Genomic DNA, 26,743 nt, shown 5'->3' on the forward strand with positions numbered 1-26,743 from the left:
ATGTAAAATAAAAAGTCAGGAATGATAAATCAGCTAAGAATAAGAGAAATTTTCATATAAGGTGTCAAAACTTTACATAACTTTACATAGTCTGTCATGACATTGTTTATGGTTATTTGATTTAAGTTCTACATTGGTCAAAATATGATTTTGATGTCAAATTTCATTGCTTTCCTTTGAATTTCCTATTGTAATATCAGGAAAAAAGGCTACCATGCCTGGCCCTAAAGATGTTACATTGAAAGAAAATAGCTTTCTGCAGAGCATTGAAAAAGAAGTATTAAGATGGTTTGCACATAAGAGAAACAGATTCAATAACCAAATCTCATGCAAAACAATATCTCTCCACTCTTGACTTTAAAATTTTAAAAATCTAAAGCAAATTGAGCCTCATCTTTTGAATTTGAAAACTGAACTGTTTCAAGTAGAGAAATATTGTATCACACTGGATGAAGTGGTAGAGTCTATTTGTATAACATCACAGTACAAAAAGAGGTGTTTTGGTCCTCAGTGCTCTTCAACTTCATACTTTATTTGGCCTTTTTAACTTTTTTGGATTCGAGCGTCACTGATGAGTCTTTTGCAGACGAAACATGCGTCTGGCGTATATATACAAAATTTAGTCCTGGTATCTATGATGAGTTTATTGTTATGACATCATTAGGTATTAGCAGAAACCCAAACAGCCAAATGTTTTATTTTATCTTTTATCAATTTATTTCTTCAAACAAAGATAAAAACATATCCATACCACAAACAATCACAATATTTTGCATTTTTATACAAAAATCCACAAACTTTCAAATCTTTATACAAGTACACAATTTAATGTTATAATGTATTGGTATTATGATAAATTAAATATATTATTTTGAATTGTTGTTTAAGTCACATTTTCTTTTGTTTCTGTATCTGCATGTAGTTTACTTTTGCCAACATAAAATGTCCATTGTTTTGAATTATCAACTCTTCTGAAATCCAAACTATCAACTTCCCAACTGAAAAGATAAAATAAGTCAACTCATTAAAATATTTTTGTGTTTTTGAAATTTTAGTTGCTAAATAACCTACTCCAGAGAAATCTAGAAAATCTATTATAAATTTATGTATTTTTACCACAAAATATTTAAAGGGGCACTGCACAAATGTAATATAAAGAATTGAAATATATTAAAATTCTCATTTCCTGCATATTCGTGAATTAATGAGACAAGTTGTTCAGTCAAAATTGGAAAACATTGTCAATTAAAGGGCAATAACTCAAAGAAGGAATCATTTAATGATTTCCACAAATTTTGCTAATCTCGTCTTGCTGATCATTTTTACTGTCTGCAGTTTCTCCCTATCTATTTTAGTTTTCAAGAGATATGCAACAAATTTTTTTAAATGGAAAAAATTGTCATTTTAGGATAATAACTCCTATATTATTGCGAACCAAATGATACTGGTACCTTTCCACAGATTTACCTGCAAGTTACCTGTCGATTTAAACTTCTTAAAGTTCTATTGTGCCATCTAACAAATACAATAGCTATTGTTCTCTGTTTAGTTTATTCAATGGGACCTTTAAATTTCTTCCAAAAGAAATCGATCACTCACTGATTAATTTACCTGTCAATAATGAAAATACATGTACAAATGTACAAATAAGGAATCAAAGAACTGCATGTGATGTTGTATTTATTCAATATCAATATTTAATTTGTTTAATATAAACACTGATAAAACATTAAAAGTTGATTTCTGATCAAATTTCAATATTTAACTTATTAAAATTTGCTTTTTTGGTGTGTTCACAAATAAAAACTTGAAAATGATAATGTTTAAATTAAGGTCCTCATAAATGTATTCTTTATAACTGAGGGGGGATAGGAGGGGTCCTGATCCCGAAATCCCGGACTTAAAAAAACGAAATCCCGAGGTCCTGAATTTAAATAAAGTAAATCCCGACGTCCCGAAATCCAAAAAAAAGAATTCCCGGATCCCGAAAGGGTCAATCCCGAAATCCCGAGCTTAAAAACACCCTATCCCGGAGTCCCGATAAAGGTCCTATCCCCCCTCATAACTGAACGACCACAAAAAACACGCAAATTCTTTGAAACAGTAGTAAAAAAAAATAAACTTTTTAAAATTGAATCAGTGTTTATATTGAACATACTGAAAATACATTATTGTTATAGAATAAAAACTGTATCACATGCAGTTTAAAGGGGCACTAGCTACGAGATATATAAAAAATCTAAAGTTTGATTTTTTTTGGTTCAATCAATAATGAAAGTGAAATAGTGAAATAACAATTTGCTTTTTGCAGCCAAAAAGGTTCAATTTTGTCAAATTACGCTAAGAAACATTGATAATTAGTTATTCACTTGCAAGTAAGTGAGTCAACCTCTATAAATCCGTATTCATGTGAACTTCAATTTAACCCCTAGCTAGAAATTGACAACGCATGCATTGTTTGTGTATTGGTTTTTTAAAGAAAAAGAATGTCAACTATGAAAGTGAAACTACGGTAAATCATTTGATTACTAATTCGATGCACATAAAATCATTCTTATACGGTTAAAAGTAATGAGAAACATCTATTTTTAATCTATGAAATAAAATCAAACAGACCTATAAAATCCAAATGCACGTGTTGGTTTAATCTATTCATATCTTTATTTATGTTTACATCGCTTATATGGTCATCCGAGGTCAAATCGATAGTTAATTAGATGGCGTCTGGACTAAAATACACACGAAACGAACTTATATATTATCTACCCCATGCTCTGTAATCTGTTTATTTTAGACTTTTGATAGTTTGGATAAATGTTTTAGATTGTTATAAATCAAATATGAGAATTTGAGTCAAATCGGTGACCATGAATTTGACAGCTAGTGCCCCTTTAAGGGACTTTAAACATGTATTTCAATCAACAAACAAGACATTTATTTGGTCAGGCAAATTAATCAATGAGTGATAGATTTCTCCTAGAAGAAATTTAATATAAAGGTCCCAAGTGAATAAACTACATAGTGAACAATAGCTTTGTATTGTTTCAATGGGACAGGTAAACTTGCAAAAGTTTAAATACCTTGGTCAAGAGCAGACAACTCTGTGGTAAACTTTCATTTGGTTTGCAATAAAAGTCATCTAACAGTATTGGTGTAAATTAGACAGTAGGTAGATGTCAACATTCTGAACATTTCTGCTTCATCAGATTTTTTCTATAAATAGCATACCTGTCAACCTGTGACGATGAAAATGCAGGTCATGACCTGCATTGAAGAATCAAATCTCAGGTCATAACGCGTATGAACTTTTCGAGCTGAATTTCAGTATTTATGGTACATTTTCTTATAATGTATATCAATTTATCAAAGATACCAAAACATCAATGCATGTTCACTTGGTTAAGTCATTTTAAATCTTATTTATTATTATTTCATTACACTTTTAAAGATTTTTATAAACTTGTGTATCACAGTCTTATGTCCTTTACTTTTTGTCATCATCTAAAATTTATTTTTAAGTGTAATTTTAAAATGAGACTACTAGCCTTTAAACATACCATGTAGAGGTATTACATGTATGAACATTCAACTCTCAATTGACAAGGAAATTATACTATGATAAAATATAGTAATACAGTTAAAGGAAGTATAAATGTAAAAAATAATTTTCAACTTTTTTTTTAAAAATTGTATAAAGGTATAAAAATAATGAAAAGTTTTTTTTCAATATGTATTTGAATTTTATATTATTATGATTTAATCTTTTTTCACCCATAAAACGTAAATATAACGAATAATTTTGAATGGTGACAAATAAGGGTTTAATGATTGAAGTTAAGAAGTATTATGTAGATGTAGATGTAAGGGGAAGTAACTCTTGGTTGAAATATCTTTGTAAAACAACAGGGCAATTTAATTACGACCTATAGCTAAAGCTAAGGTAATTGGTGTTAATCAACAGTGTGTTTGACACCAAAGCTGTCAAGTGAAACCATGCACTTAATGGGTCACTTAATTTGATAGTTTACATAGCTAGATGAACTGCATGTTCATGGAAGAATTACGAATTTGCCGGTATTTCAAAGGAATATTACTTATGAAAATCAATCTCAAGGCTAAGAAATACGGGTGAAATCGGGTCATTTTCGGAATTTCCGTGTTATTTCAATGACCCGGCGGGTGATCCGGGTGATCCCTCAGAATTGTGAAAATCTCGGGTCACACCCGCAGAATCTGGGTCAGTTGACAGGTATGTAAATAGTGTTGATAAAACATGCATTTTAACTGTTTGTTCAATTTATGCCTTGTCCTGCTAAGTTGGTTGCCAAGCCGGGTCATCTGACACATTTTATAAACTAGATACCCATTTTGGCCTGGTATGGTTTAATTTAGCCTATAAGTTTCAGAGGAGAAGAATTTGTAAAATCTAAGGGACCACAGAAAATGAAGGCAAAGCTGAAACAGTAGCAGAGTGTATTTACCCTGGTACCAAGTAGTAATTACACTTACTCATCATCTATTGTTGGTCTGCTACATTTTGTTAATAGGATGCCATTCTTTTTCGTACCATGAAGTGGAATTGAGAGCTGAAAAAAAGAAAATTAAGATGAGAAAATGAAATTACAATAATATTTGTAGTCATTTTTTGTTTTCGCAAAGGTGCTATATATAGTTTCAGAATAATAACATAACTCTTACAACGTGTACAGGTAAATTTTTGATGGTTGCAGTCATTTCTGCATTTTGAGAAAGATCTTGAAAATCTTAGCATTTTTGCTGTAAAAGTTCTGCCCATCTATCATATTTTGACTCAAAAACATTAAAATTAGTTAAATTTCATCATTTACAGATAATAACTCCTATGTACCCTTCAGCCTTGCGTTCTATCTTTAGACACTGCCTCCATATTGGTTGATTGGCAGGAATAAGAAACACAAACTTTATACTAGATTCCCCTAAAGATCATTCAGTCCATGTTTGATTGAAGTTGTCATGGTGGTTTCAGAGTAGTACAATTTTTGAAAACTGAATTTCAGTTGTTGCTGCATGGATTTATATCATTGTTTTGTAAAAATTTAGTTACCTGAGCAGAAAAATCATCCACTTGTGTATATGGGTCATTAAGTTCCACTGTGTCAGCTGTGATAGGATCTCCTAACAAATCAACAACAGGCTGGTATCCTTGCAGAAGATTTACAGACTTTTTAAAATGTTCTGAATTTACCATAAATACTGTAATTATAAAATATATTTTGTTGATATTAAAATTTTTCTTCAAAGTAGCAACCATCTGATTTGTAGAGATGGAAAAGAATAGCAGGATTCTGAATTAATATTGTATTCATTGCAATTTTATACCGCTACATTGACAACAACACTTAAGTAAACTGCATCTTTGCAATTATTCTATTTTATACAGGACATATACAAATGTACATTTTAAGGAACATGTACATTTAAAACAGATCTAAGACTGTTAATTTTTGTGTCATTTGGTCTCTTGTGGAGAGTAATTTGTCTCATTGGCAATCATACCTCATCTTCTTTTTTATACTTAGCATTGAAAATTAATATAGGATTTTTCTAATGTTGACAATGTCTCATCATGATTCAGGATTGATTTTTTTTGTCAATCAGGATTCACAGAAAATAAATTAAATTCCATGATCAAGGATCACGAAAATATTAATAAAAAAAAATCTGTAGAAAAATGGATCATGATAGCGAAAATGCGCCATCACGAAGAACAAAAAATAACCCATCAGGCCCCTCATAATTTGTATATGAAAATGCTTCTCCACACCCTTAACAATTAAAAATCTAAATTATTTAAAAAGCTCAGCAGGCCTCACGCTTTGAATATCAAAATCTAACTTTCTCTATCATTTGCACTATTTTCACATTTCTTGATCAGAGTGTGAAAAATATTTCTCTTTACTAGTGAAAAATCTGTTCTCTGCAAAAGATAATTGTCGATATTAAGTTTCTTCTGAGTTTTACCTATTGTGACATCATGAAAAAAGTCAACCATGCCTGATGACGTCATTTAGAAAGTACACAACTTTCTTCAAATCTTGAGAAAGGAAGGATATATATCATTGGAGAAAAGATTCCACCACTATAACTCATGATTTGGGATATTTCTCTTCTCTCAAAAGTTAAATTTTAATTTTTTAAAAAGCTCTGAAAGCCTTGCACTTTAAAAATTTTAATTTAACTGTCAAGAGTGAAGAAATATCGTAACACACTTGCTGCAGTTGTGGAATATATATATAAAAGTCTAAAAAGGATTCTACACGTACCACTACAGAGGGGGGATAGGACCTTTATCGGGACTCCGGGATCAAGTGTTTTTAAGCTCAGGATTTCGGGATTGACCCTTTCAGGATCCGGGAATTCTTTTCTTCGGATTTCGGACGTCGGGATTTACTTATTTAAATTCGGGATTTCGTGTTTTTAAGCCCGGGATTTCGGGATCAGGACCCCTCCTATCCCCCCTCACTACAGATATGTCTCCTGTGAAGAAATATCATAACACATTTGTTGCAGTGGTGAGGGGGGGTAGGAGGGGTCCTGATCCCGAAATCCCGGGCTTAAAAACACGAAATCCCGAGGTCCCGAATTTAAATAAAGTTAAATCCCGGATCCCGAAATTTGAAAAAAAGAATTCCCGGATCCCGAAGGGGTTAATCCCGAAATCCCGAGCTTAAAAACACCAGATCCCGGAGTCCCGATAAAGGTCCTATCCCCCCTCAGTGGTGGAAACTATAGTGGTAATGTGACATCATTTGAATGGTGAATACTGAAAGTTTGGTGTTTGTAGCATTAACTTGTAGAAATTACACTTCAGGACATATATTCATTTAAAAATATAAGAAACAGAATTAGCAATACAAAATCAAAAGGTTTGAGAGGTTATCATAATAAAGTCTAAAAATCTACACTTTAAAACACCGTCTAATACCTCGATACTTGTCTCGAGCTGAAATTTGAGCGTAAGTATATGCAGCACCAAGCGATAGTCCTAGAGCGGCGAAATGCTTAAGATAGTTCTTCATTTTGCAATGTGCACTATTATTTAAACTTGATTAAAAGACTTCTTGTCGAAAGTACGACCTCATGACTTTCAGAATTAATCAACACTTTACACAACATTTTCAAGGGACATGCTAAAATGCAGCACGCTGTATTAGTAATACCACATAACGTTGACGAAGACTCCAAACTGCATGAAAACTGATCATCTTTGAAAGACAATGCAGAATTTCAAGTTCAAAATTGAATTTGACTAGCAACAAAATCTAAAGGTTAACATGTTTTATCAAATTAGGATACATGTGAAACATGTGTGATAATGGAGCCAAAACATACAACATTAGTTTTTATATAACTGATTATTGAATACCATTTATTTTATATAAGATGTCAAACATTATTTGAAAAAATACATGAATATATATATAGTTAGATTCCTCCATTCATATGGACCTGGAGAGCATGATTCGTATAAATTACAAAAAATGGGTTCTACTAAAAAGCGCCCAGGTAAAGAAAAAGCGCCTGGGGAAAAGAAAAATCGCCCCGTAAAAAAAATTGCCCAGGGTTAAAAAAAGGAAAATGTATAGATTTTGTAATGGCAAATACAAATACAAATATTTTTATTGGCACAAACTCATTAACAATAAATGGTTAAGACCTATGGCATTACATATAACTATAATAATTGACATCCATGGTAGAATGAAAGGTTTCATGATAACATATCATGCTATAATGAAAAGTTACATATTGATGTATCATTTAAGTTCACTATTTCTTATATTTAGACACTCTGATATGAAAGAGGAAGACAGTCTTAAGTAATAATGCTGAGCTATTATTAACCAATAGAGATATTTTTTCATCAACGGTAATATTTTGCTGGCACGAGAGAACTTTGTGTCAATGAAAGTTTAAAGCACATTGTTTTTTTAAATTTTATTTTATACAAGTATTTTGCAAATTCAGATAATAGACATTTGTATTAAAGCACAAAAACAAGTATGAAATAAAGGCAACAGTAGTATACCGCTGTTCTAAACTCATAAATCTATGGACAAAAAACAAAATCAGGGTAACAAACTAAAACTGAGGGAAACTCATTAAATATTAAAGGAGAACAACGACACAACATATATTTACTTACTTAAATGTTAAAGTGCAACAACACTATCTAACCACTTTATTTAGAGGGGGTCTCATTGGGGGGTTCCGATCCCGGATCCCGCTTACTGTTTTGTCGGATTCCCTTAACCCGCTTACACTATGTACGTAAGCAATTCTCATTTTTTTGTCATTTCGTGGGTCCCGCTAGACCTCATTTCCTGTTTTCCAGACACAATAATTTGACCTTCACGTGTCACGCTTACAAAAAATCGGCAATCCCGCGTCACACTTAGACCCCAATGAGACCCACTTCAGGGGTGTGGAAATGCTATGCCCGACTCGCCAAACTCGTACATTTGAACAACCGGACAAGTAATTATTTTTGTCTTGGTTGCCCGTGGACAAGTAAAAAAATATACAAGACAAAGCTCAAATCCAACAAAAACATAAAATTAATTTCAAAACGTAAAAAGATGTTTAATTTATATAAAATAAACCAATGTTCAGCAAGTAAAAACATCAATGTTCATGACCATAAATATTACATGATACCGGAAATAGATCGATTACCAAAATAAATAAAAATAAGTATGTGAACCCGAGTCGCTTAACATTGCATTGGCTTTGTCCATTGACCCGCGATCGTCGATTAAGTTTCATCCATCATTTAATGGAAGTGTCATTTCTTTTAATTTTGTATCGAGATTCAGATTGACAAATACTTAATAAAAAGCTGGGCAAGCAAGGCAAAAAGAATCATGAGTCGAGTAGAAAACTTTAAAAGCAAACAGAGGACACAGAGTATTTAAAAAAAAAAAAAAAACGGAAGCGAGAATTTCAGACATTCTGGATATCTATAGATGGAAATTCGGTAAATAAATTAAGTTTTTGTCTTATGTATAGATATATGAAAGGTCAACATAATATGTTGTCAAACTGGTAAATAGAAGGGACGCTTTAATTGCACATCAAGACAATAATAAATAATCAAGAAAAAAACAAGTGTGTCAGTTGAGAGAAACAACACAAAATCAATAGTTAATCTATTATTTAGTTTACATTTCTTCAATCACTGTCCTCAAATTTAGTATAATTATTATGTACCTACTGGCTACAATTTTTATTCCAAAACTGCTGCAAAATTGTCCTTTACATGTCATTTCATTGGTTGGTTTGCTGTTAGGTTTCTGTCCCATTGATGTTAACCCATTTCCTACTTTTCAAAATTTTTGACACATATAAACAAATGGATTTCATTTGTTTGTGATGCACAATAGTGCTAAGTAAGAATCATATATTATCTAACAAGAAATACTTCAATATTTATTGGGATCATCAGTAAAAAAAATTCCGGACAAGTTAAATTTTTAGTTTTACTTGCCCAGGGACAAGTGCTCACAACAAATATTTCCACACCCCTGCACTTTAGATATAGCATCGTAAATATCCCCTTTTATATTAAGGACAAAACAAGCAATAATTATTTTTTTTATTCAGGAAAACATTTATTATTATAGATTATTATTATTTTATTCTCTTCACGCTTTTTTTCTTAATATATGAAAAACAAGACCTAAGTTTGCTCCCTGACTCTGTAATGAATGGTATGCTATTTCTCTTTGCAGGTGTGATCATCATGGGATACAAAGATGCTGTAAAATTGTGCTGGTAAAAATTAAACAGGATACCTCTGTAAGAATGGCACTGAATCGATTATGTATTCCTTGGTCTAAGGTGCCTCGATGTTCGGCGATATATAACTGTTTACTTACAAATCAAACTTGTCTGCAATATCAAACATGTGAAAAATCAGGTTACAGATTTTTAACAAAATCATCTAAAGTATTCTCTAATACTAATTCAGAGAATATGGTTGAAAATAAAATTGCTGATAGCTCAAGTGTTTTAGGACGTCAATTACTTCATCCAACTGGAATGACAGAAATTCTAGCATGTGAAAGCAGTAAAGCTCTTCTATCACTTGCTTCAAGAAAAACACAAGATTGGAATTTCAATCCCACTGACCTTGTTCCCATTTTCAGTCACCTTGAAGATATTGTTTATGAAAAAGAATTAACTCACCTGTCTTGGCTATATGGAGAAAGGAAAATTGCATTTCAACAACTTGTTTATAATAAGAGATTACAGACTGATGTAAATACTCCACTGCAGGGACCAGAGTTCACACAACTATTACATTCTCTCTCAACAAGTATAGATGACTTAGAAACAGAACATTTAACAGAAATTTTATCTGCAGTTGCTCATCTTGGAGTGCCTTTGTCAAATGTTACATGTGTTGACATTCTTAACCAAATTTTAGACAAGTCTGCATCATTTTGTTGGTCAGATTTCAGACATATTGTTCCCTTAGCAATGGAAGGTGCTTTAGGAAATAGAGAAATCATATTTAACATGCTTATTTATCCAAAATTTCATGAACTGATAAAAAATAGTGGTTTAGAAGGACAGAGTCGAGATATGCTTCTTTCTTTTCATCCTTTACTCCTTCGAGCTGCAGACAGGTATCCAGTAGATATTATAATCAAATGCATGAGAAAAATTGCATCTTTAACTTCAGAGGAAGTTTTCAATGATCATGAGGTAGCTGTAGATATGTTTGATTTGATGGTTAATTTTGCAAAGGATGATGGTCATAAGAGTCTTCATTCCTCTGATGTGATGTTTCAGCTTTTTATCAAGATCTGTTTGAGGTCTGCTGAAACAATTGTAGAAAATATTGATGACGTAGAACCATATAACTACAGAACAATCAGAAAAGGCGTTTGGATTATCAATCAGTGCATTTTCTTTTACCCAAAACAGTTAACTGACATATTTAATTTACTTGAAAGCGCATTAACCAAAAAATGTACTGAATTACTTGATAAAGAAAATTTAACTTCAGCAGAAGTCAGCTATGCAATTCCTCATGTTCAGAATTTAAGAGAATCTGTACATGGTGAGAAAATAGAACAGACTTTAAGGAAATGTTTGAAAGATGCTGATGGTTATATTATTAGCCATTTGGCGTATAATATTCATAGAGAAAATGTCAGCATGGATTTCATTTACGACCTAAACAATATTTGTTTAGAAAGGTTAACTGAAAAATATGACAAAAAAATTGTACGGTATTTAGGTTTCAGTACGAGGAATGATATAGAACCAATCAGAAATCAACTTGTATCCAAACTACTGCACATGTTCAAACACAAAACTTACAGTACCACAATGACTTGTCGACTCGGGGCTTCACTTATACTGCTTTCACCAGAGATAGACCCTCCTAATTTTGTAATCAATGACCTTATCCAAGCTATTCCAAGGGCAGAGGTCAAGGACATATTTTTCATAGCAGTATGTTTCAGAAAAATGTTTAGACAACGAAAAAAGGAGTTTTATCGATATTATGGAGATTTAATGATGGCAATAAATAAATCTGTTTCAGCCAAAATCCACCAAGATCGACAACTTGATACATTAACCCGACATATAAACATGATGATCTCTTGTGACATACCTTTGTTGAGAATGGACAATGAAGCCATTATACAATTCTCTAGAATGCTTCCTGATGTGGCCAGAAACATGACCATGCTTGAGTTTGGACATCTTCTACGGAGGATTTCAGTAACGGCCTACTATAATGAGGAGCTACTTCATATACTAGAAAACTATGTTATTAAGAACAAAGACAACATATTGATAAAACACTTGATCTATGTTCTTGGTTATATGGAGGAAACAGGATATGAAATCAAAGAGCACAATTTTGAATCTGTATGTTTGGAAATTCTGGACCGGAGTTTTGATGAATTATCTCAATATGAACAGATTGATATAGTCTTAGACCTGTGTACACTACAAATATACCCAGAGAAATACATTCATCATATATTCTCTTTGGAATTCTTTAAGCGGTTAGGCGATTTTATTAATGGTATGTACAATGTATATAATAAGAGATATTGGATACATGTTAGTTGGAAAGCCACCAACAACCAATTATATTTAGAGGTTACTGCTAGTGGTCTCTAACAGTAAGATTGAAGTGACCAGTCAACTTCAAATGGCCTAAAAAGTAAAAAGTTATATAACAATTTAGCTATAAATGCTATACATGTACATGCTAAAGCTGTCTTTATGGAAAGTTGCACTATGATATTGTCAATAAATAGGAATATTATGGTATATTATATAGGACAAGGATATTTTGTAAGTCATATCACTATAGACACCATACATGATTCCATTTTTCAATTCGGTAATTTGATCTTGAAATAGTTTGATCCTATGTTAAGAGAATTATCAAACAATCTTATATTCAACAACAAACAATACAAGAAGATTTGGTATGATTAGCAATGAGACAATTCTCCACCAGAGACCAACTGGCATATATGTTAAAACTACTAGTAAGTCAGGTGACATACAATATTTTAATGGCTAAATTGCCAACAGTTAAACACTCAGCATTCAATCCAGATAATTGTTCAATGGGAGAATTTATTTTCAAGAACTAAGTGTTTATTCATCTTATCAGAAATAATTCCCAATTGTACTTGTATTTCAGGTCTAAAAGATGAGCAAGAAGTGTTAAGGATAAGGTTAGCCTTGGCCAATCTAAACAGAACAGTGGTTATTGATTGTCCACAGTTTAATATTCCCTGGATCATGAAAAAGTTTCCACCAGGTAAGACAGTTAGGAAGATTCTACCACTGCATCAATTGTGATACGATATAAATATATATTAGAAGATGTGGTACATGTGGTATGAGTGTCTTCACTTGAGACAGCTAAATTTTCAAATTTCTAAAGAGAAACTCTCCAAACGTTTTCAGTATTTTAAAAATTTTAACTGTCAAGATTTGGTAGGGAAATCTGTTCTTCTAATGATTTTAAGATGATATGTTGACAAACTTAACCTTTCTTTTTCAATTTGTTTTCAATTGCCTGCAAAATGTTGTGGTCTTTTTATGAACCGTCATCACGTATAGTCTCCTTTTTTTGGTGAATTCATTAAAGATATTTAGAGTAAACCAGAAAATTAAATGTCATGATTGAATCAAATCAATTAACCATAAAAGTTACCGTATCATACCTTCTTCTCTTTGGTACATGAACAAATGATGTACATAGAAATTATTTTCTTGAATTCATAAACCTGATAAAACCTTATGAACACAATTTGAATTTGTTTAAAGGATAGCAAATTAAGTAAGAGAATAGAGACAAATCGGTTATTAGTTATGTTCGGTAGGCAATTTTGTCTGTTGCTGGAAGAAAGATTTTTGATCACATGCCCAGGCCTGTAGCCAGGAATTTTCAAGGGGGGTTATTTGGACTCAGGAACTTGACTTTAACAGTCACAATTCGAACAGAATGTTGACTTTAAAAGTGCATATTTGTTTTCAAGTGCAGGCTATGGGTATGCATGCCTACACGTTTCAAATAGGTGGCTTCAAATTTTATCTTTCCCAAATTCATTCTACACTATAGAATTTGTCTGGAACTACTTATAATTTCCTGTTATATTTATATACTATACACATGGAAAAAAGTATTGCAACACCAAATTGAAATTGAAATTAAAAAAACACTTTTTATTTTTTTGTGATATAATTTGGTAAAATAGAACTACTTAAACATTATTTAAGTATCACCTGAGTTTAATCAATAAATATCGACTCGGTAAGTTTTTATCTGCACATGCAGCCACTGTACCCGTAAACAGCAAAACAGGTGTTTTCATCCTCATTGTTTTCAAAACTTTAAATAACCAAAATTTTAAAGTTATGTGATTGACACCTTGTAATGGGTCATCGACAACTCTTAACTGCAGCAAGATGACAGATTATCAGCATGAGTGAAGCAGGAGGTCGCTGTAATAACTGCACGTATTGTTGGTCATCACCATTTCACTAGAAGTCGTTTTGAGAATTAAAAATGGCACTAAACGATGTTAAAGACCTTCCGAAATAAAGAAGACCCTCTATACCAATTGCTAGGGAAAATCAAGCATAAAAAAGGTTGGTCAGAAGGAAACCCCTTGCATACAATACAATCCAAAAAAGAGAGTGTTTGGCATACAGGGACCTTTTAACAAGAACTGTTCGAGATTGACTCATTGCTACTGGTTATCGTGCGATAAGACCATTTCGGAGACCTTTGTTCACGAATAGACACACAGTTTTCCGTATCCAATGTAGTGCAGAGCTCGCTAAAATTGAAAATTAGCATCATGGAGGAAGATTCATTGTTCCAATGGAATTCGGGTCATCTTCCGTGGACGGATCGTAGCCCAGATTTGAACCATATCGAGCATATATGGGACACTATTGGGCGGGAAGTGCGCGAAAGGACACCCCAGTTCAAACACATCATGAAATAAACAATGCCCTTCATCAGAAATGGTTGCTGCTACCTTAGCAACAAATTAGTCGATTTTTGGCAGGAATCAGAAGACGTTAAGATGCGGTTATCCGTTTGAATGGAGGCTGCGCACAAAGTACTAATTCTTTGGCGTGTAACGATCAACCATGATGTGAACAGTCATCTGAAGATTAATTTTGAAATGTCTGACATTGTAAAGTTCGACTACAGTCAAAGTTGTAAAATGCATTTTTTTGTACAAAAAACGCTTCATTTTGTTATTAAAATTGTGGTTATATAAATCATTTTTTTTTAAACATTTTTTGTTCGTTTCAATGCCAATGTTATCATAAACTATGTTTCAATAATATTATACAAATATCTTATTATATATCATCCAAAAAAAGAGGCTGATTTTTCAATTTTTGAAAAATCAAGGTGTTGCAATACTTTTTTCCATGTGTATAGTTTAAAACACTTTGTAGTAGATGTATTTATAGTATTTACATTTCTCTCTCTCTCTAGAATTTAAAGTTGAAAGTAGAAAGACATTTAGACGAAGAAGATTTGAAGATCTAGAATCAGTGATTCATTCAGTATTAGGGAGTGAAGTGTTTTACAACAGAACAGATTTTTTACCATACAACTACATTGGTGGTAAGATTCATAGTTATGTTTTTGATGCCCACTGACTCTTTTGACAGAGACATATATTGTTATCTTTGTCTGTTATTTCATCATTCCCAATTCAACAGTTATGAGATATAAGAAGAAGAGTTATGAGTGCCAATGAGACAACTGTCCATCCAAGACATAGTTTGTTAAAGTAAACCATAAAAGGTACCGTCTTCAACTTATAGCCTAAGCTCACACTGAACAGCAAACTATAAAGGCCCCAAAAATGACTAGTGTAAAACAATTTAAATAGGAAAACCAACTGTCTTATTGATATAAACTAAAAAAAAAAAAAAATTAGTTATGAACCACAGCAACAGACATCAACCACTGAACAACAGGTTCCTGACTTTGGTCAGGTGCAAACAAATGCAACAAGTTTAAATGTTTTAGCAGGCGCCAACCTTCACCCTAACCTAAACCAGTAGTATAACATTACAACATAGAAAGACACACTGTAAAATATCAATTGAAATTGCTTAAGTCGATCAAAAAGAAATATTAACAAAACAAGTAAACATACAGAACAAATAAATTTGATCTATGACACAATATGAATACAATATGTAAAACAATGTATCCATAACAATGTCAGAAAGACAACGATAAATTTAAACAAAATGGCATTAAATTAAATAAAAGTACACATGCACTAGCATGACATATTTTAAATTTAGGGCCTTTTCCTTTTAACATGTTATAAATATTTTGCCAATATTCAATATTTCCAGCAGTAGATATGACTAGTATTTACTAACTTAGTGTTGACATTGTTGTACTTCGATTCTATAATTACATGCAAGGTAAAAAAAAGGTTATATGTTTGATTTCATATTTTTGCCTGTTTGAATAGAAAATATAAAAAAAATAAAAAAATCATTTATTTATCAATTCATGCTTCATATATCATAATCAAATAACTTTTTTAATTTCTTCCTCCAAAGATTTTGTGTTTTATTTGGATAAAGACAGAAAACCTGTGGAATACAAAAAAGGAAAATATTCGAGGGATCCATCTATACAAAGGTTTGTTTAAATATTTGAGCTTACCTGACCAAAAAACACTTTGTGAGCTATTGCCATTACTTGCTGTTTGTTGTACTATACCTTTAAGCTTATAACACTAAAGGGTCAAGTGAGCTATTTTTTTCACTTGGTGTCCATTATCTTTGCTAGCCCATTATTATTTACAAAAATACTCTTCTTTGAAACTACCAGGTCAAATGAAATCACACTTGGCCACAATCATCATTGGGTATCTAGTTTAGAAATTGTGTCTAATGACCTTGCCTGCAATCCATCATTGCCAATATGAGGTAAAATGCAAAGTTTATCTATTATGATAAAAACCACCATAGATATAAAGATCATGACTGTCATCTGTCTTATTGTCCTTAAATGATGAATTTTACCAATTGTTTTCTCTTTAGTCTATTATCTCGAAAATGGTAACAGATAAAGATAAACATTAATAGCAAAAAATGATCTACAAGAAAAGATCTTCAAATAATTTAGCATGAACATGGCTGAAATGTCTCTCCTGAAATTGGTTTCCATTCTCTATCTTATGTTTGCCTTAACCAAATGTTATAAAACTTGTACACAATGCTTATTACTACACAATAAAGTTCAATTTTGAATTTGGATAGCATCACCTTTACGGTTCTCGAGTTTTGTCCTCTACAAATGGAAAAAATGATAATTTTTTCGTTTCTGTTCTCTAATTTAAGTTTGCCTCAACCAAATGTTATGTTATCTCATATAAGCAAAGATGACAAGTGTTAGTAGGGGCAATATTTCATATAACACAATTTTTATCAACCTTTAATTATTACAAGCTGAGAGAGAAACTTGGAAAGCAAAAATCATTCACTAGACAACATCTACAACTAAGTCAACAAGGGGTGAAATCATTGGTCATCTTTTGATAAAAAAAAGTAAAAATACCAAACTGCAAGTAACAGACAGTACTTAGTTATTGCCTTAAAAAGACTATTTTAGCAATAGTTTGATATTTTTTGTATACTATCTTGAAAATTTAATAGATTGATAGAGATTGAAAAATGACCAACAAGACAAGATTGAAAGATAAATTATTCATGTATGTTCAAAATTGCCTGTCAACTCCTTACAGCAGTAAATGTCCTTAAAGGGTTATTGCTCTTAAATGCCACTTTTTGACTTAATTTTCATGTTTCTTTTGAAATTGTAATTGATAGAAGAACCTGTCAACTACCAAGCTTATCAGAAAATCTACAAAATAATCTGTAACCATGTGCTTTTACTTTCTGGGAGAAATGTACAAGGAACTTTAATTTTGATTAAATGTCTTAAATTTTCAGTGGCGGATCCAGAAATTTTCATAAGTGTGGGCCCACTGACTGACCTAAGAGGGGGCCCGCTCCAGTCTGGCTTCAGTGATTCCCTATATAAGCAACCAATTTTTTTTTCCAAAAAGGAGAGGCCTGAGCCCCCTGACACCCCCCCCCCCCCTAAATCCGCCTCTGATTTTGACCCCATTGATCTCTTTAAAAAAAGCATATGAATTTATATTTTTTATTACATATTTGAACTGGCTATCATGGCTATGTGAAAAATAATTAGTATCAATATTGTTTTGTATGTCCTTAATATACATGTTAAGTACAGGGAGAAAGGAATTTCTTTCCAGAGAAGAAACTTTGCATTATGTAGGTAACCAAATAATGTTTTCAAATTATAGGGTAGTTGTATTATATATGGATCAAAGACATTTCTGCCTGAACAGTCGACGATTAGTTGGTTCATTTAAAGCAAAGATCCGTCATATACAGATGTCAGGATCTCATGTTGTAGAGGTAAAAAGAAATTTATTCTTATAAATTGTGACTTGGATGGAGAGTTGTCTCATTGCCACTCATACCACATCTTCTTATATCTATTTAAACAGATATAATTATTTTACTTGTGATAATAGGATGGTAAAACATCATTGACATTGACAAAATATCTAATGTTTTCTAGGGCTTTACAAGATAAAATGCTTTACATGTTTAACCCTGCTATATTTTTCTTTGCTTGTCGGAAGCCAAGCTCCTAATTCACTGGTTGATATTTGTTTTTATCTGTTATAAATGTTATTTATGGCCCTTTACTTGTTGGCATTATTGTCATTTGCTGTTTTTTCAAACATTTGCTTTATATACCACATCTCCTTAATTTTATATTTATAGTTGTTAATTATTGATTGATTGTATTAAAGAGAGTTTTAACCTTAAGGATGTACTTAGGTGAAATTTAAAAAATCAAGAAATTAAAATTGATACTACATTTTGAAAGAGCACCGGTTAAGGAACAAAATAAGCTAAAAATATTGATAGGTCATGGACCTTGTTTTCCAGATAATTGAGTTTTAAAAAAAAGCGGGAAAAGGCTGACTTGGACTTTTACTTTACATTTGCATTAGTATTATTTGGGTCTCAAATCGAAAGAACAAAAATTAAGAAATTGCTCAAATTTTGGAAAATGGCCTTTTATGAGCTATTGAAATATTTTATACAAAGAAAAATGGGTGTTATGGGGCAAAAAAATTAACCCAGTACTGATGGAAAAATACCAAGGAGTCCGTAAAATTGGCACCAATTTCCAAAACTTCACCTAAGTACATCCTTAAGAGAAAAAAATACTATTTGTAATACACAATGTACTTTCAATTATTGAAAAATGAAATTGTATGCACACTACCATAAAGGTTCAGACCCTGTCTTTTCACCATTCACCATAGCAAGTTTTTAAAAACCTTTTTCTTTAAGTGTCCTGCTTTAATTTTGTCCAGTAGCTCTTGTTTCATCTGGAAGGGAAGGGGTCTGTTTAAAGGAATAACGTTATACATGTGTTTATCTGATTCATAAGTTACAATTTCTAAACTAGTATTTGCTTGAAAGTTTAAGATAATCATGATAATCTTAGCAATTAATAACATTATTCATCAAATAGTTTAAAGGGCATTACAGGAAAGATTTGGTGACTATATGATATGATTTGTTTTCTTCAGATTCCTGTATTTGAATGGAATTCCATGGCACTCTCATCAAAAGAATCTAAAGAAAAGTATCTTAGGACTAAAATGTTATCATTCTGAGGGGAGCAAAGTTCATGCCAGACAAAGCAAAGATTTTTATAAAAAAATAAATAAAAAGCATCAATTATTTTAAAGATTTTTAACTTTTTTAGTTCATAATACCAAAAGGTATCATCAGAGTTACTTCCCATTTATTGCCTGTCATCTTGCTATTGTCAATTTTCTGACATATCACACACTAGAGATATCAAAAATTACTGATAATTGTGAGTCACAATTCCCTCAAATATTGGTTTTGTAAGAGCGTTAACATAAATATTGGGACTGCATTTATGTTCAGATTTTGTTCTAAAACATAAGGAGCAATACTTAAAATAAAGTAAATTAACACTCATGTCATTTGGTCATCAGTATTTGAGCTAATGTCATTTTCATGCATTGATTAACACAATATACATGCTGATAATAAAAAAATGACTTGAAATATTTGAGACCTGTTTAAAAAATGCTATATTAGTGGATTAATACACATGACTCCCTACAATCTGCATCTTGTTTGTTGTAAGTACTTCAATTTCTTCTGGAATCATAAAACACACAAAATATTTGAAATCAAACTTGGCAGTGGTGTTAGTACATGTTGCAGGTTCAATTTCTTTTGGTAAAACATTATTTTAGAACTTATTCCATGTAATTGCACAAGATCAACTAAACGTTTGACAATGATCATCAACAAACAGTGTTCTTCCATGTTCAGTACACAGTGCAGTGGTAAATAATCTTGCTTCTTATCTTAACTCCTATGGTTATGCAGTGGTCTCGTTAGCCCAAAATAGATGGGCGCCGGGCCCTGGGTGCCCTAAGCAGGGGCGGATCCAGGAATTTATTAGGGGGTGGTCACCTTTTGAAATCTTAAATTAAAATTCAATTTGTTTATGGCCCCTTATAGGAAGATTCTGTTTGCCACAAAGCAAAACACACTTGCATATAGATTTCAAAACCGTTCTATTTGCTTTTATACGTTCATTAATTGCTTTATCAATAAATGTTTGAATATCAGTAGTCCTTTGCTTAATGTTGTCAAGAAAAAGTTGAGCTTTTGCTCTAGCTTCAGTATGACTTTTTTTATCATCATTTCTCATCACGGCCGAAATGATCATTAAGTCTTGTACTTGCATGTGCCATATCTGTTAGTGGTTTGCATGATAATGTTCCCAAACTATCAACCCCAAACAGAGCACAGTATATGCAGTAAGCTCCTTCTTGTGAAGGTGAGTACACTAGCCCATCATAGCGATTTAGCCAATTCAGCTGAAACAGTCTGTTCTTTCCTGCATATTTTTTTTTATAGGAAAGTTATAGTTTATTCCAGGTTGGAAATGATTTCTTACATATCAAATTAAATTTCTCTTCGTTTGTTAATTTACGTGTTGATTGTTTTACAAAACCAATGTCGTCTGTACTTATATGTAAGTCGGGGGTTGTTTCTTTAATCTGATCACTTTTATTGGTATCAATGATAGGTCCATTACAAGTCGTTGGTACTTCAGAGGGGCTGATTTGTAGCGTTTCCTGAAGGAAAGAGGATATAAGTTACTAAAAAATTGGAATTAACGAAATTTTTAGACAAACAGATGATGGAACGAGGGTATTCATTCAATATAGAATATTTGTGTGATTTTAAAACTTTAAAATTATTTTTAAATTTTGGCATCACAGTAAAAAAATATTATTGGTCGAGAAAAGTTGTCATACAAACTTTAAAATTTTAGATAAACGTAATGTAAAAAAAAGTATAAATTACCTGCTAAAACATCTATGTCTCTTCATTTTTACACTTAACATCAAAGAAATCGACCAAGTAATTAGCGATTGTTGATTACATGTTCATTGTATAAACATACCTGTTAAGGTACATGTATTTAGCCTTAAGGTGAGTAATGACAACTTTATGACTGGTGATTACGATAGACAAATTGATTTGATCGACGAATTTATTTTTCAAAATGTTCAAGGTGCACCATTTTTTGGTACATGGTGCACCATTTTTGCAAACCCAGGGGGTGGTCACCGGCACCGGATGACCACCCCCTGGATCCGCCTCTGCTAAGCCCTTCTGCCCTGACGCCGTTTTCTGAAAAACCCTTGTGCCGTTTTGGTAAAATTGCCTTTTGTTTCATCGATTTCTTATCAGAAGTTAAATTACATATATGACACCTGGTGATTGCCCCCAGGTAACGAGGTTAATCATGTCATTACAATCAATAATTGTGAATAAGACTTCAAAGGTGTTAATTACTAGGTAATTTAATTAAGACAATGTACCTTTTTGTCATAAATATGATGAATGTGTCGGCATTTTCTTGTCTCCAAGTCACAATGGAAGAGTGTATGAATGAAGACTTTCATGAATTTAGAATTGAATTGAAGTAATCAACTTTGCCTTCACAGAAACATCGTCCATCTCAACTTGTGAGCGACAAGCAGACGTAAACATGTTGGAAATTAATTTTGGTGTTACTTCCCCTGAAAAAGCTTATTACAAAATTGTGCTCCTCAAATATTATCTAGCACTAAAAATAGGAAAAAATAACCAATTGAATACAAAATTATATAAGAATGTTACCTTAAGGATACTTACTAACTGTCTTTGAACAAACAAAAAAAATATATTGCAATTTATTTTTGCTAATCATACTTTTGGCAATCCATGTTTTATACATTCTCAATTAAGAAATATGTATATATTAATTGATTGAATGGTGTCAAGCTATCAACTTACAAAAATGGAAGTGTGTAGTTAAACTCTCATCACAAATCAACATGATGAAGTTACAATAAATAATATATTCCTAAACACAAACAAACAAAAAAGTTTTGAGGGCCAAGCTCTAGATGAAAATTTTGAAATACAACTACTCTGTCATGTACATGTATGGTAAACTATGAGATGTTTAGTTTATGTTCTTTCTTTTTGGAAGGAGAGGGGGTGGGGGAGAATAGTAAGTTTATTTTGCCTCTTTTGGTTAATAGTATGAATGTGTATTGCCATGTTATATGAACATGAATGACTTTTCTTATGCAAATTTTATAGAACAAATAATCATAACAACAACTTATGCATCTTTATTGACAATATATACAGTAAAAAAATATGTGAACTCGTGATACACGCAGGGACGTAGACAAAAGAAATGAGCAGTGCCTTCTATCATAAAAAAGTGCCCTGCCCTCCACTGGCACCCTGCCCCTTTTGAATTCTAGCTAGAGCACTGTTACGGATCAACAGACTAATTTGAACAAAGTTTTCGACCATGATTTCAATTCTCTTTTTCCTCTTGAATGTGCTACAGTTTCATTTGCTTGTGAAGTTTTTATTCCCCGAGAGTATCACCTGAGATACCTGTAAAGTTGGTTTTCATCTTACCTTCAAGGAGTCAAAAAGCTATACTACATATATGTAGATTGAATTGGTACTTGAGGGACAATTGATGTATATGATAAGTAGACAATAACTGCTAAAAGTTTTGATGATTAAATATACATTAATATTCATTAGATTTTGGTATATGCAGATTGAATTGGCCTGCCGTTGAGGTACAGTTGATGTGAATGCCAAGATGACAAAGCCGGTCCAAAGTGTTGATGGTATTAGTACACATTAATTTCATCAGAGTAGGTGTATGTTGATTTAATAATTTGGTCTGTAGACAAAGCATGTCGAAAGTTTTGATTGGAATGCACATTAATGTACATTAGGTTTGTGTCTATAAAGATTGAGTAGGTTTGTACATGGTGTACAGTTAATAATATGTACGTCAAGTTATTGTTATACGTTTACCTTTCTGCATTGGCTAGAGGTATAAGGGGAGGGTTGAGATCTCATAAACATGTTTAACCCCGCTGCATTTTTGCGCCTGTCCAAAGTCAATTTTGAGTTTAGTATGGCGTTCATTATCACTGAACTAGTATATATATATATGTCGTGTACAAGTTGCGATTTTGTACAGGTTATAACATGTACAAAAATATTGTACATGTTATAACTTGTATAATGCAAAAATACAAGTTATAACATGTACAAAAGTACCTCATACATGTTATAACCTGTACAAAATATTGCTTAAAAACGGTTTTAACTTGTACAAAATCGAAAAACAAGGATATTTTTCTATTATTGCAACAGATGATGTTGACCTCAATATCACAATGTATCATTTTCATAACTTTTGTATTATTTCTTCATGTTAGTGTGTTTTATCCTTTTTTGATACAGTTAATGTCGTCCAGGGGTCGGTATTACGAAGTATTCCTAAGACCTGTCATAAGATATATCTTAGGACATGTCTTATGATCCTCTTATGACTATCGATGGACATATCTTTATTTGATGAATTATAATTGTATGTGTCCACTTTGAAGGCAATAGTAAAATACTTTCTTTCTAGTTGACACTAAAAGACATAAGAGGATAGCCAGGATAGATGTGTCTACAAATAAAATTGGGAATTGAAATGGGGTATGTGTCTAAAAGACAACAACCCGCCCATGGAGCAGACAGCATCCAAAGGCCACAAATACATGCTTTCAAAGTAGAGGATATATATTTAAAACATCAAAAGGACATTCGCCTCATGCAATGATCTTATAGTTTATAAACAAAAATTGAGTTATAAATTTACATAAATCATGCTGAAGGCCAAAAATGTTGAAGAGTAGATCCAAAGATATTGATAATGAAGCGTGGTCCAATGAAAACTATTTCAGCTCTCTCTTGCCTTTACAGAGTAGGCATATAAGACATTGTTTTAGTCTTTGCATGCTATAAAAATTGTTAGGAATCGTTCTTAAATTTTTTGGAAGAATTTAGGTACTAGTATCTAATGTAATTGTCATTGAGGAATGCAAGCTTTTAGTAAATGGTTTCACACTTATTTAAGCCATGATGGACTGCATAAAACATACAATTACATGAAAACAAATTTTGCCAACATAAATCATGAAACATATATTTCTGAAACTTTGTGATCATTGTCCTCTACAGAAAAAGACACGTTCTGGCCTATTTATTGTTGTTCTTTATGCATTGGTGAATTTAAATGTATATTTCACTTCATTAAGATTTATTTTAAATTTTGTACAAGTTAAGACCATTTTTAAGCAATATTTTGTACAGGTTATAACATGTATGAGGTACTTTTGTACATGTTATAACTTGTATTTTTGCATTATACATGTTATAACATGTACAATATTTTTGTACATGTTATAACCTGTACAAAATCGCAACTTGTACACGACATATATATTTGTTTAGGGACCAGCTGAAGGACGCTTCCAGGTGCGGGAATTTCTCGCTGCATTGAAGACCTGTTGGTGACCTTATGCTGTTGTCTGCTCTATGGTCGGGTTGTTGTCTCTTTAACACATTCCCCATTTCCATTCTCAATTTTATGTCTAGTCGAAAGTTTTAAAGGGATTGCACATAAATGTTCATAGTTTTTGGTGTATTTGAATTGAATTGTTCTGTACTTGAATTGCAATTAAAGTGTACGTCATGTATTCAACATATGTCAAAAGAGTTCACGGTATTGGAATTGGTCTGTACATGAGTTACAGTTAAAATATACATCATGTAGACAAGACGTAGTACTAGTGTATCTAACCCCTTAAACCTTAACATACATATGTTTCTTTAAAAATCAACGAAGAATTAGTAAAGTTATTCTCTGGAAACTGAATTTCACAATATTTCGTTAAGTACATTTGACCTTTACCTTTGACCTACTGAACCAAAAATCAGTGTCTTCCTTACCCCTTATGCCTATAAGTGTCATTTAAATCCAGATGGCCTACTGAAGTTTACTTTGGAAACCGAATTTCAACTAAAAATATATTTCATTAAGTACATATGACCTTTGACCTACTGACCCCTAAATCTATAGTTGTCTCCCTGACCTATAAAGCCTTCACCTGCATAAGTTTGAATTCAGCTTCAATGAGATCAACAGTCTTATAGCCAGATCCATATGAGTTACGAGGGATACATGGCTCAAATTAGTTGGAATTATCACCCACTCTATACTGCCTCAATGAGATCCGCCGACTTTATGAGGATGAACACAAGGCACAGGTAAGTTGGATATATTACCCAAGCCATTTTGACTTTATGATGAGTTATGATGGTGGAAGACACCTGCATATCTCGTATATCCAGCTGAATCTTTATATGTCTAACAAACCAGGTTTATTCCACCATTATCTACATAAGAAAATGTCTGTACCAAGTCAGGGATATGACTGTTGTTATACATTCGTTTGATGTGTTTTAGCTTTTGATTTCACCATTCGATTAGGGACTTTCCGTTTTGAATTTTTCTCAAAGTTCGGTATTCTTATTGTTATACTTTCTAATAGCAACATTGTATGATTGTCATTTCTCTTTTTGTCCTTTTTGACAATTAATTGTCACTTTTAAATCAAAACCGTATTGAAAACATTGCAAATGTTTTAGCGACCCATAACATGACAGTGAGTCTCAACATCACATCATCAAAGCAAAGATTTCCAAATCGCCTTTTTGTAATGATCAAGTATTCTATATGTTAATCAGTTACCATTTTACAATTTTGTGATGTGGTTCTACCTGAAACATTGTTTCCCACTGTTTGTCCCTTATTATTTTTTCAGGGTAAAAAAAGGGGGTTTTGGTCATTATTCTGAATAATTACCTAAGGTTGTTGCCCTATTTATACTGTAAATTCAGAAGTTGTTGTGAGCATTTATTATTATTAGATTTTTGAAAAATAGACAAACATGCAAGATAAGTATAGCGATTTCTGGAAAATCTAATTGTTTCTCGTTTTTCATATGGATTAGACTGTTGGTTTTCCTGGATTTTTTTTCCTGGTCACTTCTGTGCCCTTTTTATCTATAATGGTTTAATTTTACAAATTATGACTTGAATGAAGAGTTGTCTCATTGGTACTTATACCACACCTTCTTATATCTACATAGATATATGTATCATTGGTATCAGAATGCAAGTTCTTATCATTGCAATAATCACCAAGTCACATTATTAGCGTTAATAAAAACCTTAATATTGATTCTAATATGACGTTCTTCTTAAGCTTTGGGTACAAAGCCATGTTCTAATTCAAATAGAACATGGGCTGCACGTGATTGACGTCACAATTGAAATTGCAACATCAGATAAATTTTGAACAATACCAGAGATCAAAATAGACGTTTTTGTTGGTGTTGCTCGCTAGGAAATTAAATAAAAACATTCTAAAAGTAAGTTTAAATGTTTCTGTTCTTTTTTTATTGATAAACTGCTGATTTTCTATTACGTTTTTGGTTCATGAAATCAAAATGGCGACATTTCGAGTGTCTACTATAGGTCCGCTTCGAAGTGAAAAAGTTCAAATATTCCTATTAGAATCGAAATAATTCTATCCTGCCATGCTCTATGCTCATTTTAA

At 32.2% G+C, this 26,743-nt stretch overlaps 2 protein-coding genes across 3 annotated transcripts; one reads left to right on the forward strand and one right to left on the reverse strand.

Moving 5' to 3' along the window:
* Window positions 1–618: 618 nt before the first annotated feature.
* Window positions 619–7,164, reverse strand: LOC139503527 (uncharacterized). The gene is made up of 4 exons (XM_071293320.1): window positions 6,965–7,164; window positions 5,084–5,232; window positions 4,510–4,586; window positions 619–998 (listed from the first exon to the last, which is right to left on the reverse strand). Exons 1-4 carry the CDS (start codon window positions 7,056–7,058, stop codon window positions 884–886), a joined length of 435 nt encoding a protein of 144 aa, XP_071149421.1. The 5' UTR covers window positions 7,059–7,164; the 3' UTR covers window positions 619–883.
* On the forward strand, window positions 7,135–19,390 carry LOC139503526 (FAST kinase domain-containing protein 1, mitochondrial-like). Of its 2 annotated transcripts, none has more exons than XM_071293318.1 (7): window positions 7,135–7,307; window positions 9,771–12,088; window positions 12,722–12,841; window positions 15,047–15,178; window positions 16,141–16,222; window positions 17,919–18,033; window positions 19,230–19,390. In XM_071293318.1, exons 2-7 carry the CDS (start codon window positions 9,844–9,846, stop codon window positions 19,314–19,316), a joined length of 2,781 nt encoding a protein of 926 aa, XP_071149419.1. In that variant the 5' UTR covers window positions 7,135–7,307; window positions 9,771–9,843; the 3' UTR covers window positions 19,317–19,390. The 2 variants fall into 2 exon arrangements, with proteins under 2 accessions (XP_071149419.1, XP_071149420.1); XM_071293319.1 differs by lacking the exon at window positions 7,135–7,307 and adding an exon at window positions 7,832–7,909.
* The last annotated feature ends 7,353 nt before the right edge of the window (window positions 19,391–26,743 follow it).

Source organism: Mytilus edulis, chromosome 14 (assembly GCF_963676685.1).
Source record: "Mytilus edulis chromosome 14, xbMytEdul2.2, whole genome shotgun sequence".
In the NCBI taxonomy this organism is placed as follows: domain Eukaryota; kingdom Metazoa; phylum Mollusca; class Bivalvia; order Mytilida; family Mytilidae; genus Mytilus; species Mytilus edulis.